This window comes from Callorhinus ursinus, unplaced genomic scaffold, assembly GCF_003265705.2.
Source record: "Callorhinus ursinus isolate GAN/ISIS: 27379988/994484 unplaced genomic scaffold, GSC_fseal_2.0 scaffold5, whole genome shotgun sequence".
NCBI classification, from domain to species: Eukaryota; Metazoa; Chordata; class Mammalia; order Carnivora; family Otariidae; genus Callorhinus; species Callorhinus ursinus.
Genome location: NW_027397067.1, coordinates 12,849,418 through 12,867,746, shown reverse-complemented (window position 1 = coordinate 12,867,746; position 18,329 = coordinate 12,849,418). Strand labels below are relative to the sequence as shown.

General features: G+C 41.1%; 1 protein-coding gene across 4 annotated transcripts in view; it reads right to left on the bottom strand.

Moving 5' to 3' along the window:
• CHD7 (chromodomain helicase DNA binding protein 7) overlaps positions 1-18,329 on the bottom strand; it is a 124,706-nt gene that overhangs the window by 60,803 nt on the left and 45,574 nt on the right. For all 4 annotated transcript variants that reach the window (XM_025870629.2, XM_025870630.2, XM_025870631.2 and 1 more), the window contains exons 3-5: positions 8,677-8,818; positions 3,306-3,443; positions 2,179-2,244 (exon numbers count right to left, since the gene is read on the bottom strand). In XM_025870629.2, the coding sequence (XP_025726414.1) occupies positions 2,179-2,244; positions 3,306-3,443; positions 8,677-8,818 (346 nt within the window). The remainder of the gene's footprint in view (positions 1-2,178; positions 2,245-3,305; positions 3,444-8,676; positions 8,819-18,329) is intronic.

Below are 18,329 nucleotides of genomic sequence, written 5' to 3'. Positions count from 1 at the left end.
TTTAAAAAGTTAGTACCTGCTCATGTTTACAACGTTCTGATGGTTTTTTACCACACTTAATGAAATATCAGTCATGTACAAGCCCTTCAATGAGCTCTACATCTCATCCTGACTTTAAATCACACCTCAAGGCATACCTCCCCTTCCAGAGCAATTTTTCCATTCATCTCTGTCCGAAAACTCACCACCAACTCAACAAATACTCCACCCTCATATAAAAACAAAGTGATTTTTAACCTCCTAAGATAAAATAACCCCGGCTGTCTGTAAATGGTAACAATACCTATTCCTACCTTTTAAGGGTCATGAGAAAAGACAAAGGGCTGTAAAGTGGGCAAAGCAGAAAGAAAAAGCAATGTCCTACATAATGCATAGTCTAAGTAGCTCTGAATAACAGAGCTAATCATAATGTGCAACCCCCAAACCTGCCGAGTATGCCTACTGAAGCACTATCAACTGGATGAAAATTAAACATCCTATCCAAACCACAGGCTCTTTACTCCAACAGTCACTTCAATTCAGTGAAGGGGATTATTCTTTAGAGCTTGTCAAGTATTTAAATTTTACCATATATCTACAATTCACAAATTAACAGTTCCAGAGTCATTAGCAGGACAAAAATGCAACCTTTCCATTGAGTTAAACAGTGCTCATTTCTGCTTGAACAGGTGGGAAATTTGGTTGAAATTTTACCATTTAATTCATCAGAGAGGAAGTCATCATGTTCAAAGAGTCAACACACAGCCATTCCGTATCTCCCCCTCATCCCCTACACTCAATTTGAAAATATCTTGACATGTCATTTTTGATTATTTTCATGTGAACTAGAGCTGTATATTCTGATAAGAACCCACACTCTGAATAACACGATAGAAAAGCAAACCGTACTGCAACAAAGGTAAAGAGAAGTGCCCTGCTGGTCTAAAACCCATTTTCAAGGGTTTCTAGACAGTAGCATTTGAAGAGCAAAGGTTCCCTATTTGATAAGCCTGGGGTCTCCCGGATTCCTCCGCGTCTCCTCTCTCTCAATGGGAAGTTACATTTTGTATACATCTTACATTTTTATTCTAAAAAAAGCTGATTTCACATATCAAAACAATGAGGTTGTACTCCCACCTATCTGGAAAGTAAATAAAAAGAAAGAACTGCATTTAACAATGATTCAAGCTGAAAGACAGGCACCCTATATCTAAAGGACACCACTTTCTAGGGACACTGGAAATTGTATGTTGGAACACAGAGATGCATCTCAATGACTATGTAATTCTTCAAGCAAAATAAAACATTTTCTCCAACTGGGCAAGAGGGAGATGGTTGGGATGAAATGGGGAATCTCAATCAGTAAAAGAAAATACAGTAAAAGAAAATACAGTGTTACTGGACTGCTTTGTCACAGAGGATATGTGTTCCTCAGTGACAAAGTTATCAGACTAGTGACAGGTATTTAGAGTTCACCTTTGCAGATCAACATAAATTTTGACTAATTCTGAAGAAATCATACTGAAGAAAGTCATATTATCTTCAAAAACTACACTGAAGGGGCACCTGGCTGGCTCAGTCAGTGGAGCATGCGACTCTTGATCTCGGGGTTGTGAGTTCAAGCCCCGCACTGGGTGTAGAGATTATTTAAAATAAATAAATAAATAAATCTTTTAAAAAAAATTATGCTGAAAACAGTTCTGTTTTTCACCTTTGCACTGACAAAAAAAGATATTAATGAATATTTTAACTGGATATGAAGAATGTTATGAAAAGTATGAGAAAACACCTACTCACTAAAATGATAAACCTCCATCCTGGGGCGGGGGCAGGGGCAGGGGCAGGCAGGGAACTTTCCTAAGGGAGATGAGAGGTAAATTCATGTTTATGATTTTTATAAATAATATTTATGAAAGAGGCAGCCTATAACTCTAAAAGCCCTATACATTTCTTTGGCGACTGTTGAGTTTCTTGCCTACTCTAAATGGGGTAAATCACTGATTGTTTGATATATTTCAATTTCATTTGGGGCTAAATATCCCAAAGTTTTATATTTGGCTAATAAATCAGACAGGATTAGAAATATCACCAGAAGTTCTGTTTTACAATAGTGAATTTTTTAAAGGAAATTATGAAGCAAAAAATAATTTAAGAGTCAGACATACACCATAGGTTTTGATCACTCCAAATGGTGCTTACCTGTTTTTTTACTGAACGACTGCTCATGATTTTTTCTACCACTGGACCTTCTGCATCAACAGATTCCTTAAACAAAAACAAAAACAAAAAAAAAACAAAGCAAACCAAAACAAATAAAAAAAGTAGAATAAATCAGTCCAAATGGTAATCATTTCATTCCATGATATAAAAATAAGAAATCATCCCCTTTGCACATCCATCCCCTTTTAATTCATACCCTTTAAATTACTGGGTACAAAGTCACCAGTGAGAAATATGACTGAAAAGAACAAGACTCTCACTCTCCAGAAAGGCAAAAGGAAGATCTGTATTTATTACTTCGTGATTATGTGGTTTAATTACGTGGACTAGCATGGGTCCCTAAAGCCAGAGAACATTCAAAAACTCCAGCTGCCAAGAGAAAATAATCTCCGCATGATAGCAGTCAAAAATATAACTTTTCCTCATCTATACCCATGGGGTAAATATACTCATCATTCTGTTATTGTAGGCAGCTTTTATCTATGTTGGTCATATAAAGCGTTATGTAACAACTTAACATAGCACAAATTACCAAATAAAGTAAAAAACTGCATTTAATATACTTTTCAATGGGTTACCAGTTTGTTAACTAAAGTACAGTAATGCTAACAAAAGGACATTAAAAAAAAAAAGATCTTTACAATAATCCATCCTACATTACTACCCATATTTTATACAAACTATTTTATCCATCATTTACATTGCACAGAGAATAAAGTATGCCCTGCTGGGTACTACAAGGCAGTAATTTCATAAAGGGGTTCTGACGGTGCCTAACAGCAGGAGACAAGCTTGAGTGGTTTATTAAAGTCCCAGAAGCTCGAGCCCTGAATTCAGCTGTCTCCTTGCATCCTCGCTCTGACTCTTCCTCAACATAGACCATTAATTGTCCAAAACTGTGTCAAATTACGTATCATAGGCTTATATAAAAATACATTTCAGCAAACAGGGCTTTCTAAAAGATACTGCTGAACAACTACTAGCCCATAGCACGTGATCCAACAGTAGATGAATGTTCTCCGGCTCAGAGCCCAAGGCTTCCAGCTATGAAATCTCTGGTCCACCTTCTCCAAGGCACGTGAGAACCACACGGAAGGGCGGCTGACCTGCTGCTCCGACTGCGAGGTGTTGGAGGGGGAGTCTCTACCAGCAGTGTCTGCATCATCTGCCTCCTCATCAGAAATTTTGAACTCCAAGTCTTCCGTGTATCGCTTTCTCTTCACTTGCCTACTGGAACGTCTCTTCTAAAACAAAAACAAACAAACAAAAAACCCAACAAAGCAGGTTTAAAAAGCCATCGCTGATGCTCTTTATAACTTTTCAGATGGTAAGATATATGTATTTTTTTTAAATTAGTCTTAAAGAAAAGCTGATGAGTTTAACCCTGTAAGTCACCTAAGAAGCCACAGTGGCAACGAACATAATGGAGATGGGGGGGAATCTGGAGTCAGGCGCCGGGGGCTGCTGAGGCTCCACCACCAGCTACCAGACCTGCAGCTGGGCAACAGAAGGAACGACAGAACTGATTCTTTACTCAGAAGTGAAAGCAATATAGAAGCTGGGTGACAGGTATAGAGGAGTTTGTTTTACTATTCTCTCTACTTTTGTATGTTTTAAAATTTTTCCTCTAACAAAAGGTCCAAAAAAGTGAAGGCATTAGAAGATAATCTGCAAATTATAAAGTTCTATATAAATACTCAGAGGGCCATTTAAACAAAAGGTTTGCATTTTAATCTTGGCAATAGTCTGAATATTTTTGAAGAGATGAAGGACTGAATGGCAGAATTTATAATGAATGACTACAAAAACTAACTCTGTTCTTTTTGGTTAAATTTTTTACCACACTGATTAAAATGTAAAATCCTGGCAATAGCTGGTATTAGTAAGATCACTGGCAAAATAGGTCCCCTCCCACCACAGTGTCAAAAGGGAACCCAATCCACCTTTGCAGGACAGTGTGGTCATGTCTGTCAAAATTTAAAACATGCCCCACCCTTTGACCCTAGCAATTGCACTTCTAGTAAGGTACATATCTTCAGAATATCTGCAAAATACCTCCATTGTTTTTTAGACCCAAACTTTTAGATCTTAGAATATCTGCAAGATAAATTATAAAATAAAAAAAAGCAAGTCACATAATAATAAGTAACTTATAATTCTATTTAAGGTAACAGAAGCGCTTGTGCATATCTTGTATATGTGGATCATCAATACATAAACTCAAGACAAGGACACTGAATGTCCTGTTTACTTCTCTATGACTCAATGAATATTTCCTAAAAAATGAACGTATATGTGTATACATTTTCAATCACAAAAAAAAAAACTGAAAAGACACAACAAATTGTTAATAGCTATTGATTCTAGGGAGTGAAGTGAATGGAGCAGGAGGAGTTTTACACTTTCTGTTCAAAATAATTCTGTACTGTTAGACCTTTCTGATGAAGAATTAGTTTTGTCAGTTAATTAAAAATGAGGAGAAATAACCTTTCATTAATATGTGTATTTGATAAAAATCTAACATAACTATAAAATGACATGTGTAAGTTTTAAATCACCGATTAAGTGTAGGATTACAGCTTGTAAATGAGTTCCTGAAGCACATAGAATGAATAAAAATACTGAGAAAAGTAACACTAGCGAACTTTTTACTAAGAACTATGAAACAAAACTTTTTAAAAAGAGACTCGTGAATTTTAAAGTTGGTCAGTAGTAAGGCAGAAGGACAAGTCACCCCACCATGTAGATCTGGGGAGGAACAAGCAAGGACATTCGTGGCTCGAGTCAGGACCAAGGAAGTCAAGCACCTCTACTCTCATTTTGTTTTATTACTTTTCTGCTCTTTCTGCTCTCGAGGGGATGTGAGACAACTCACAACACAAACTTGGTATAATATGACTGTCAAATAAGTTGTTGGAGACTATGAGCTCTTAGCCCTACACAGCTGTGACTGCAGGGGTGCAAAGCACCTTTCTGACTCAAGGTATGTGGGATAACATCTTATTAATGGACTTCCTAACGGCTTAGACCAGCAGGAGTAGCAACCTGGACTAGAGGTTCCTCCTCTGACCCTTCTAGTCAGCCCCGCCCAGAACCAATTCCAGGTCAGGGTGGGGCAAAAACAGCAGGGGTTCTGCCATCTGTGACCCTTCCCCACACCACCGAAGGCAGTCTGACCTTGTGGGCCCTGGAGTTGAGCGCTGAGTGTCTGAATTAGCCCTGGTTCTCACTATGTGACCTTGGACATGTTATTTTGTGGACCTCAGTTTCCTCGTCTGCAGAGTGGGGTTAATGGTAGTTAACTACGTCATAAGCATACCTAAAGATCACATAAAGGAATGAGACCACATAATGGAATTCATTTAAAGCATTCAGAACAGTGCATGGTACATACAAATGCCAAATGAAATTAGGAGGACTAAAGTCATCATGAATTAGCTCCACCTTTCCAAAAAAAAAAAAAAAAAAAAATCAGAAAGCACTTAGGCTACAAGGCCAGGCTACCTTGCACAGCTTCCCCTCTCTCTTCCCAAAGCTGATCCAGAGTAACTCCTGCTCCTGTACCCATTTAACCACACCTCACTTCTGAACTGTCAATTTCTTTAAGCTATAAAGGGCTGTTATGAGGAACGGTATTTTAATTTTGTAAAATTTGGCATAATATCTGTATTTCATTTAATACATCAATTTAACTAAACTGAAATGGACTAATCTGTATTTTCATCCTGTTGTCATTACTATAAGGAGGGGTGTGCTACCAGTGATGCATCTGTGATGTTTTATCAGGTTTCCCTGGTCGGGGCCACGTCACAGTATTCATTCCAGCCTAAGTAACTAAACACCCTCAGATGGAGTCTAAGACAAATCCACTTTACACTAAATCTCACTACTGAAGAAATGTTACAGTACAATAAAACAGGAAGCTTTTCTTTTTATTGAACAGAAATTTATGACTGGCGGATATAACTTTTTTAATTATGGAAGTTTGCCCTCACATCAACTTGGGGTTACAAATCTATGCAATGGTGATGAGGTTAGTTAGTAGTGGATACAAGGTCACTTCATAGGAGCAAAAAAACCCCAAAATAGAACTAAATCTTTTTCTGAAAATTTAACATATTATTATGGCTTTCTGCCTTCTAAATAATAACTGATCTTAAGTTCTGTGGTATCGAGATTCCTTTTACAATTTCCCAACATAAAATTTATTATATAATATGCTTCTATTATGGACTGTTAAACTATCATTATTTGAAAGATTTCGGTGACTCAAAACAAAGTGTAAGCATTCCATTTAAACCATAACTCAAGGGGTGCCTGGGTGGCTCAATCAGTTAAGCGTCTGCCTTCAGCTCAGGTCATGATCTCGGGGTCATCGGGCTCCCTGCTCAATGGGGAGTCTGCCTCTCTCTCTCTCCCTCTGCCCCTCCCCCTGCTCGTTCTCTCTCTCAAATAAATAAAATCTAAAAAAATAAAATAAGCCATAACTCAAAACTTCTGAACTGACACTAAAATAATAGGTCAACTTGTTAACCTTGGATTGCTTTAGAAAAGTTGCACATAATTAACACGGCTATACCAAAGAGAAGACTTAAACGTGTTTCCACTATCTCTCTGTTGTAGTACTTTGAGATACAATTTTGAGTTTACATTATATATGGCATTTACTAGTTTAAACAAATCAATCGCAGAACTCAAGAACTGTAAGCTCTTTATGCATATGCTACAGGAAGAAACAACAAACAGCAATCAGCATCACTTCCTGTGTCACTGACACAGAGAAAGACCTGCCTTCAAAGTCAGATCTCCTTGGGTGGTTGCTTGTATGAGCTACTGAACCCATAACAGTTATGCACTAGCCAATTAGAAAGGATGCACTGATGTTCATTTGAATAGATTAGCCTTCTTCTATAACTGAAATGCAGAAGGAAAAAAAAATTAGTATTTCATAAAGTCCAACCCAGTCTCTATTAATACAAATACTTTTAAGAAACAGCAGCGTTATTTGTGAGGGAACAATGGAATTTTCTTGACCTGTGTCAATAAATCTGTTTAATGTTGTCCAAATACTACTGCCATGAAGGCCCTAGTTTAAGCCAACACTATGCAGGAAAAAAACACCCTTGTGCATAAAAATAAAATTTGAAATCATTCAAATACTTTAAAAGTCCCTAAGCAATTAAAAAAAGATGTCTACTCACCTTTCCTATCTTTTCAGTGATGTGTAAAAGGAAATTACAAAATTCACCCCAACGGCCAGAGGCATCACAAGTTAGTTACGGAACCAAACCAAACCACATTCATTCACAGGTACTCTCTCTTTCCTCTCCCTTTCGGGCCCTCTTAGCTTAAGCCATTCCGTGACATTATAGACATCAGGGAGTTCTACTAAAAAACAAACAAACAGGGGCACCTGGCTGGCTCAGCCAGAAGAGCATGTGACTCTTGATCTCAGGACTGTGGGTTCGGGCCCCACGCTGGGTGCAGAGATTATTTAAAAATAAAATCTTTAAAACAAACAAAAACCAAACCCATCTGAAATTCTTTAGAAGAGAGCTACAAATGGCACATTTTTTTTTTTTTCTAACTTTTTAAGAGAATTGGTAGAGGTATAGGTAGCAAATACTTAGTGTGGACTGAACAGTCAGAAAAAGGCAAGCAGGCTGTTAGGGGCTGACTTCCTATTTGAGCAGGACTCCAGTAACTGTTCCTTGATAACTTAGATGTCATTCACTAAAGTGACATTCTTAGCCATCCCAGTGGAACGTATTGGCATGCTTCCAGAGACTGTAACAAGGAAATAATTTTTAACGGTCACGTGGAAGGGCCTCTTACCTTATAGTCCAATCAGTGAAGGCAGTGTGCTTTACACACAAGAATCTAAATTCCTAATGTTTATTCCAGTTTTTCAACTGCTTCCTACAAAATTCTCCAAAAGTCAGGAGAATCTAACACTGAAAAGTTCTGCACCGTTGCCATCCAGAAAGTCACTAACTTGTTCATAGAAACTTTATTATTACATGACTATACATCTCAACTCTGGCCATCAAATGTCAGAAACCTTAAGACAAGCTACAGATTACATGTTGGTTTTTTAATCTGAAAAATAAAAGAATTGACAAGCCACCAAACTTCAGAGAAAATCAGAAATGTGAAAGCAGCTTTACATGATACATATATCAACAATATGTTAACACTAACACATACATCAACATCGAAAGATACATTTACAGAAGTAAATGAAGATTCTCAGTTTTATTTATCATGGGGTCAAAGATGACAAAACCAAGAAGTCAGGGGTTTAATTTCGTGCTGGCCCCCAGCTCTCACCATTATGGATCTAGTGTTCCAGACAACAATAAAGCCACCTTTAAAGCAGCTCCATAACAAAGACAGGGGAGGTCTAGTGTACTTGATATGCGGCTGAAGTTACCCATGCTAAATAACCAAGGCTCGGGATCAGAATGACGGTATTACCTGAACACCGGGGTCCTCATCTTCTTCAGGAGGAGGAGATGGTGGGGGCGTTTTGTCTAAGTCTGAATTTTCAGAACCTTCTGTTTTTCCCTTGTTGACCTTTTTCTTCAAAGCACTTGCTTCTGAATCAGGTTTCTTATTACTAGAATTCAAAGTGGATCACTTAGTGTTCACTTTTTAATGAGGTTTTCCACATGCCCCATGCCTTATATTTCCCACATTAATATCACGAAAGTATCAATGACAACTGATAAATCGATGCATGTTGGCCATTTATAGTTAAATGGTACACTCAATTAAGTTTTTACGGCAAAACCCCACACTGATGACCTTTGGCAAATATCTGACCTAATTAAAAAGAAATTTCATGCAAAAACTCCTAGTACCACACTGAGTACACTTGTTCTTCTAGACAATGCAAAATCCCTGCCAATACACCAAGCCATAATGAAAAATCAGATTAAGAACTAGTTTTGCTATGAAGTTTTTAAGGTACAGAATGTTTTTTTTTTTTTAAACGTCAAGGGAAACTAGACTATAATGATCATTTCTTTGTGTTTCTTGCAAAGAGTTTTAAATACTCCTATTTAGGTCCTTTTCATAACCAACACTACTAGGTGTCCTCTATTATGTCATCCAGCTACATTATTATCCAATGACAGCCTTTTAAAATATAACAAAATATATGGCAATTTCCTGTTCCACATAATTTTGCTTAATGCAGTCTTCTTCATTTAAAATAAGCTTTATTTTGGTGCTAGGCATTTTTTTTTTTTTATAAAGTCACAATAGCCTCTCTTTCAAAAGCTAGGTCTCTGAAATACAAAAATATAGCAAAGCGACCCCAATAATTAAAGTGCATGTTCCATACTATGTTTCTGTCAAACGTTAATAGGATTTGAATGTTACATAAGTCAAAAGACATGAATGAACTCTCAAAAAAAAGAATTTTTAAGTTTACCATTACCTTTAGAACCTTTATTTGACATTCTTTTAGAGTGTACATTTAATGCTACCTTCCGTTCCAATTTCCAAACCAGCCCCAAGGTTTTCTAACATTATCACATTATCCAACATTTAAATTCACCTAATTATATTTACTATTTCTAGAAAGCCTAAATTCTAACAAATTTGAAAAAAAGATGTATTTCAAACACCTTTAAAAAGTTTATTTATTGAAGTTTATAAATTCCAGAAAAGTACTGCTGACAGAATGCATTAAACAGCATTTTTTTTCAGCCTCAGCTACTACAAAAGACACCAAGACTTCTCTATGCTTTCATTTCAATAAAGCACATGTCATGCAAAATATTTCCAAAGCATGTTAGTATAATAAAGTATCCATCACCCACTTAAAATGTATTTTTGTCGTGAGTAAATAAAATATTTGGTAATCCTAAACTAGTTATTTCTAAATACTCAGAGCTTGTTTTTATTTTGTGAACATTTTAGCATAGTAAATAGCCACATAAGGAAGTAACTTACAAGAATTCAAGATTATAGCAAACGGCAGTTAGGTTTAAAGAGTTATTTTTATTTAAAATTTTTTAAAAAGGCAGTGTCCTAAAAACTTAAAGTCCCCAAAAGATCCATGGAAAGAATAATATTTTTTAAATTAAAAAAAAAATCCATACAACAGTTCCTCATCCAACTGTCCTAGTGTTTACGCTACACATGGACAGAAGTCTCCCCTACTATGAGGCTCCATTTCCAGCATTTATTTCCGCTCTAACTGCCACAAATTATACAATACTACAGCTGAACGCTGGGCCCCTTTCCTTTCATCTGCACGCCAAGAGCAATCAGATTACCCTGGTAACCAGCGGTCACATGACCAGCACCTGCTCTTTTGGCTGGATGCCACTGACTAAAGCCATCTGCTTCCCTCAATCAGCTTTCAAACATTCTCAACACCTGCGCTGCAGTGTTTTGTGGTTTCTTTTATCAAATCAGTGCAAAACTGCTTCCAAAACTTTACATATTTCTCAAATTTGTTTAAATCAGAGGTAGGCCTGTCACAGAGTTGAACCACTGCCAGGTAAAGTAAGTCAGCAGCCAGTGCTTTTCATGGTGACCCCTCTGCACCGGAGCGAAGTACACAATTTAATTTAGTGGGGTTACTGCACCCTGTGTGAACTATCCTATAGGAGTAAAAAGGCTTACTGTCTTAAAGCCACCAGAGCCCAGGTTTGATGAGATATCAATTTGCTGAAGGAGAGAAGTGCTAATGATTTTCCATCTGCCCTTCCCATGAATGAACTATGTAGAATCTCCGAGGCTGCTAAAAGTCAGACAAGACCTCTCCAAATGTTTAGGAGGAAAAAGCCTGTGGCCAAGGGAAGCACTCGTCCCAGATCTGATTCCTGAAAGATTTCTGAACTCATTAGACCTTGCACTGTTAATGCCGCTCAGAGACAGCCAAGCATTTCCATACTGACATCTTCTCATGACACCAATATACAAATCAAAAACGGGCCAAGAAGTCAAAAAAGCTACAAGATCCTCGGTGTCCGCCCGAAGACATGATGCAATCAAGGACAAGATGAAGTTACTTTAATTATTAAATTGCCTTTGCCACTGTTTTGCAACAAGCTCGTTTGGATTCTCAGCTAAGTGTTATATGAAAACTGCTTTGCCCCCAAAAAAGCACCAAAGTCAGAATTTTTAACCAATAAGGTGTAATACAGAATGGTGGGTTAGAGCACTGAGGTGGGTCAGACACACCTTAGTTCAAGTTCCAACTCTGTCACGTAGAACCGTGTCTGTCTGGGACCCTGGACAAGCCACTCCCTTTCCTCGTCTGTAAAATGAGGTTAGTAATTCTACCTTCCTCCAAGATTCGTTAGGAGGTTTAAGTGAGATAGTGGATGAAGGCCTTGGCAGTGTCTGACACAAACAGCCGGTATGGACGCACATCTGGAAGACAAACAGCTGGGAACAAATCCTCTGGCGTGGCTCAGACCCGCTCGGGCCAAATCAACCACAGACTCAGAACCCCACTTCACCACAGATCATTTCCTCTAAGCAACACGAGGAGAAGGAAGGTCCTTTATCCACAGTCCCCGACACAAACTGGAAGAACAAACCAGCCCACAACCCCAAAGGCCACTCCTCTCCAAGCCCAGGACCACCGCGCTAGTCCAGGCAGGTGTCATCTCCCACCTCCCCTGTCACAACCCCTCTCCCTCCCCCCGCCACCTCGTCACCCTGGGGACCCACAAGCAGGGTGACCCACTGTGAGGCTGCTGGGGAAAGTCCACCCCCATTGTCATGATTTAAACCTCTCTGGTTCAAAGCTCGTCTTTTCTAACGTCAGAGCCAAAACACAGCCACACAAACAATCCTCTCCCAAACTACAACTTAGAAAGCCGGAAGGCACAAACAGGGCAGCTCTTCCCGTTGGGGGTAAGAGAATGTTACTAGTAAGAAACCTCCCTTAAGCTGACACTCCAATGTTGAGAATGAGGCCGCCGAGCAGCCAGGCGCAGACACAGAACCTCCAACAGCTGCTGTGATGGCTGCTCATGGGAGCAGGCGATGCTGGCCCCCGTGCAGTGACCTGCCACCAAGAACCACAAGGAAGACCACGGCCATGCGGGGAACGCTTTCTCACTCCAGCCCTAAATGGCCTCTGCCCTGGAGAAATCATGTCTGCCCCCACTCCTCTCCTGAACCTGCTGCTCTGCCTCCCACATTTCCTAGTTCAGGGACATGGCGCTGCCACCAAAACCCAAACCCAAACCAACCCAACCCACCCTGCACACGTCACCACACTGACCAGCTGAAGTGTAAAGCTGACTGCACCATTCGACTTGAAGTCCAATGCTGTCTGCAATAACGCCTCAGAGTCTGCATTGGCATATAAGGCCTTCTGCAACTTTTGCAACTGGCAACAGTATTTGTCTACTTTTCTCACACCTCAAACCCTCCACCCACCTTTTATGCTGCAGACACGCAGAACTACTCCCTAGCGGGCCCACCTATCTCTTCCACCTCCATTCCCCGCCCTGCTCCATCTACTGCCATCACTCATTCGGAGAAGCCTTTTCTGGATCACTCCACCTACACGTCACCCGGTGGACCCCACACAAGGGATATTTAAAATACACACAATATGGGGTTGCACTCCCGCAATGAACCCAAACCAAAGCTGTGTGTGTACCTGAGTGTGTGTGCAAGTGTATGTCTTTCTCCAACCATCTCTGAAGCTCAGAAAAGAGGAAGAAGTAGGTCTTATTTATCTTTGTTTTCCTGGTGCCTGGTCAGGTCCGTTCCTTATCAATTTTAACAGATCAATTTAACTAAAGAGCACAAGTAACAGCGACGATGACAACACACACATATACAGCCCTTATGAAGTGCCAGGCGCTACTCTAAAGTGCTTTTCTCATTAACTCATTTAAGAAAACCCCACAGAGATTCTATCTTTATGATGAAAGACCTATGAAGCTCAGTAAAATAGGGCTAACATGCTAACGAAACAGGAGACTTACCAAGCTTTCAAAACCAGTACATCGCTATACTTCCTCTCCCTCCTCTCAAGTTCTTTCATTTCCTCAGCCTTAGCTCCCACCATTGCTGGTGTGACGGAGATACAGAGCCAGCCACTCCTAAGGCGAGACAAGCCCTTAGAACCTTGGAAGCAGCACGTTTTTCTGGGGATGGTGCTAGCAGTTTGAAGGGCCGCTGTCCCTTCACCAGCTCCATTTCCATTTCACATTTCATCATGAGAGCAGGGTCACACAGGTGGGCAGATGGACATGCTCAGGGTCCATAGCTTAGTGACATTTAGGTCACCATGGCTAGACCAGGCTCTAAAGTGCTGTAATTGCCCCCAGTGTGGTCAAAGCACAGGCCACCTTGATGAGAACTCTTGAGAACCCAAACTTTGTCTTCAGAGAATACATGTCACATGGAGGGATGTGCTAAGGACATTCCATACCCTTTATGGTCTACAATGAAGGGTTACGTGGCAGGACCTAAAATGGGGTGGCATGAACTCATTCCACCTAAGACACAGCACAGAGATAACTAATTCTTTTTGGTGAGAATGAGTACAAGGTTTTTAAACAAGCCAAGGGCCAGAACTTACTAGAAATCCAGCTAGCTGCCCTGACTTATTACAAAACAGAATGCAGTTAAAGGATTAGCAACAGCCTAAGGATCTACGTCCTCAAAAGAAGAAAGGCAGTTTGAAAATGAACCACATGTGATGAGAATATGGTTAGTGAAGGTCTGGACAATGGGAGGGAGTCCTCAATCAGACAGACACTTCAGATGGGATAAGTTAGTGAAGATTCTCCTCACACTGGGGAAAATCAACCTTGAGGCTTAAGTCGTGAACAGTAATCAGATTTGTGTGCAGGGACTCAAGCCAAAATGTCATACTATCATCTTTTAGAAGAATAAAAGGTATTGAAAGATATCCTTGTATTTTATATGCTCAAAAGGTTTTTTAATAAAGAATCAAAATTAATGGATGTAAGTGAGGGAGACGTTCCTGGCACAGGACATCTGTGGTGTACTGCAATTCTAAAAGATCCAGGCTGCCATAATGAAAACTGTAATAAGCTGTGAGGGTCAAGGGCCCAATGGTGGTAGAAAGAAAAGCATCAAGCCTCTCAACTTGAGTATAGGATTTTCCTCTAAGTTTTTAAACCATGAAAAAGAAACTTAAAAGAGAAAGAAGCAAAAGAAAAAAGGGACAATATAAAGTATTAAGAGCTCAAAGTGTCAAGGCAACATAAAATGTGATACATCAAGTAAAATTAACCCAACAAAACAAAATAAAAATTTTAAAATAAAGTCCTTAGACTAAAATTTATGCAGTGGCTAAACTAGAATGGAATAAAACGCAGAATAAACAGAAAAAGTTAATAATGAAAGAGACAAACTGCGCCACAGACAGGAAACATAAGGGCCTACCGACTTCTTCCCACAAAGGCGGTCAGAGCCGCCGAGGCGAAGGTGAGGGCCCGGGAGCACTCGGGAGACTGCCGCAACACCGGACGTGCTCCACAGGATGACCTGGGGCAGACAGCATCCGGGTGGGGGGGGAGCAAGGGCCTTGACCTGCCCCTCACCCCCACCCTCGGGCCCCCGGCCAGTCAGCCTGCAGGTGCTGAGCCACTGACCAAGTGGGTGCCTTGCCACCCCAGCTCCTCAAATCCACCCATAAATTCTTCACCCCACTCTTCTGGCTGAGAAAGGGAAAGAAGAGTTGAGAAGAGAAAAAGAGAGAGAAAGGGAGGGGATTCTATTTTATTTCTGAACAACAAAGATAGGATTTCAATGACAAATTAATAGGCTTTTTTTTTTTTTAAGTTCTCTGAAAGTTACTGGATGGAACACCTCTAAGACATTTAATTTAATCTAAATTGTTACCTTAAATAGCTCTTCTAGCATCAGGTACTCCTTAAGTACATTTACTATGCTAAATTTTTAGAAAAGAACCAAGAAAGTTAGAAAAGATACAGTACATTTCAACTCAACATGCCTCGCCCTTACATTTTACAATCAAACTTCCCAAGGATGAAGAAACTGAGAGTCAGACAGGCAACACGCTCAGCCTGAGACGTGGCACTGCTGACACGGGAGCCATACCCGTCTGGGTCCAGGACCCTCTTCTGAATCCTGGACCTGGCCTGAAGGCATCTAACCTCCTCAGAGAGATCTTCCTAAGAGTCCAGTATGCACCTGGCCTTTTGGGGTACCCTTCAGGCCTCAGGGACCTGTCCTGGTGAATGTCTTCTGTTACCTGGGACCATCTCTGGGTAGCCTTCCAGTAACATCAGAACACTGTCCTGAGGACAGCTGCAGGGTTGCAGCCCCTTATTTAAAGGAGGAGGATGGAAGGAAGGAAGGAAAGGAGGGGGGGAGGGAGGGAGGAAGGAGAGAGAGAGGGAGGGAGGGAAGGAGGGAGAGAGGGAGGGAGGGAAGGAGGGAGGGAGGGAAGGAAGGAGGGAGAGAGGGAGGAGGGAGGAGAGAGAGGGAGAGAGGGAGGGAAGGAGGGAGGGAAGGAGGGAGGGGGGAGGGAGGAAGGGGAGGGAGGGAGGGAGGGAGGGAGAGAATGTACAAAAGAAAGCCTCCTGAACGAGCCAAATCCATTTTTAATATATTAAATATATTCGGGGTGGGGGAGACTCATCATGCAGTCAAGAATTATCTTTGAAAATCTAAGGGTTACTGAGTTTTATGGATTGAATTAAGATCTGCCAGTAACATGGAAAAGAACTCTAGTTAGCTAATATGTTATCTCATCACAGAAGCTCAACATAAACACTGGCCACTCTGGCTATATGGCACAGCCTGGCACTGTAATGCAACTTAAAGAACTGAATAAATCAGACATTACAAAACGAATGCAAAAGGTCCACCCTTTTCCTATAGCATGTTCTCCCAAGTGCCAAACAGTAGGGCAGAGATGTGGCTGCTTGTGCCCAATTCTCAGATGCCACTCTTATTTTTAGGCACAGCATTCCCATGACCCCTGAAGGGGGACACTGGGCTAACTTTGGCAGTCAGAACCCCACTCCCTAGATTCATAATGATCTTCTCCAATCTGCCAGCATGGCCAATACAACAAATGAGACATGCTGTTCATCCACATTTTAATCAGGTGCTACAGGTAAGTAGAGAATTAGGCAGAGCAAATGGTAAAACCCACAGGGAAAAAATATTACCACCCACTCTAACAGGAGAAGCCAAAGGACCATGACATTATACTGTTCATACAGATATCAGGGCTACATATACAATTAGTATTCTAATGGAAGTTCAAGGGTGTTCTCTCTCAAACATCAAAATAAAGAAGGATGGTGTCTTTTTTCTTAATTCACACTTCCCTAGTTAACATTTTTTTTTTAATTTTTTAAAAATGTATTTGAAAAGGGGGAGGGAGGCAGAGGAAGAGAGAGAGAAGCAGGCTCCCCACTGAGCAGGGAGACCAATGCCGGGCTCGATCCCAGGACCCTGAGACCATGACCTGAGCCAAAGGCAGCCGCTTCACCGACTGAGCCCCCCAGGCACCTCTCTCTCCCTAGTTAATATTTTAAAGCTAGGCCACACAGACTTGTCTGAGAAGCTGCAGGGAGGGCTGGTGTTTCAGATGGCCAATGATGCTCTCAGGGTGGCTTTGCACAGCACCCGGACTTGAAGGGGCCCTTACCTGGGCAGAAGACAACCAGCAGAAAGATCTTTGTATATCACATGACAAATTTTGCATTTGTACCGATTTCCCTACTTTTCAAAAGCATTTTCATAGATATTTTTAATAATCATTTAAAAAAAATCAACCTAGGACTCCTTCTGCTCTTTATCTTCCAATTCTAACATCGCCACCACCTCTACAATGGCAACATGTGTTCCGCCCTAAAATTCCACTTACAAAAGCCTTTAAAGGAACGTGTCTCCAGAAAGACCCCCCTTAACATCCCACTGCCACCCACGGCCCCCTCCCTGCCACCGTCCGTGTGTGGGGTGCAGTGAGAGCTGGAGGCGGGGTCTATGCCACTCTCTCTCAACAGACACCAAAATGGCTGCAGGCCCCCACTTTCAAGACCACTGCAGCTCCCTGGACAGGCAGAAACAAACCTTAGGAGGGCCCAGTGTGGCCCATTCCCGCCTAGAGCACAGAGCAGGAGTTAGCAGAACCTGCTTTTTAAGGGTCAGTAGCGTTGGGCATTCTCTTCTCCCAAGGACTATGAACCAAACCACATGCTGCTAAAGCTAGCACGGTCTGTACTAAAAAGTGGCTGATGACTGCTCCCTCGCTGCTCATTCAGCTGATTGAAGACAACCTGGATAAAGGAAGGGTGGTAATGTGGCGTGTCACTGGCAACAGAAAGACTCTGAGATGGTCATCCTGAAGGAAAAAAGGATTTGGGGTTAAAAAGACACAATCATGGGGCGCCTGGGTGGTTCAGTCAGTTAGGCATCTGACTCTTGATCTTGGCTCAGGTCACGATCTCGGGGTCCTGGGATGGAGTCCTGCGACGGGGGCTCCCTGCTCAGCAGGGAGTCTGCTTAAGATCCTCTCCTTCCCCTTCTGCGCCTCCCCGCTGGCATGCTCTCACTCTCCAATGAATAAATGAATCTTAACAAACAAACAAAAAGACCCAATGGCCCCCTTTCAAAGAGAAGATAACCCTTCAGACCACCAGGGGAGGCAGCACCTACCTGGTCCCATCCCCCGGCCTGGAGCTTGGATTTAATGAACCAGAGACCTGGCAGGGCAGGCCAGCCCGCGGAGATGCACAACGCCCGCCCACAGGCACTTTCTCTCCCTTGTTCCTCTCCAATACTGAAAGGGCTCAAAGTCTGTCTTGTGACTATACGTTAAAAAAATCTGCAGCCTTTTCTGCAGGCATACTGTCCAAAATACTTAATTCAAAATCTCCAATTACCCAATGCCATGAGTCAAAACTAAATCATAGGATGTAAAAGAAAGAACAAGAAAACAGAAGAAAAGCTGTGGGTTTAACTTACCACCTACGTACCTGATGGAGAGGTATCTGACTCTCTAGGTTTTCTGTCTTTATTAAGTAAAACTAGTTTAATGGTTTGCTTTTGTGTCTAATCTCTGCTGAGAAATTGTACATGTATAAGAGCACACTATATAAACTATGTATTAGGTTACCAAAATATACCACCGT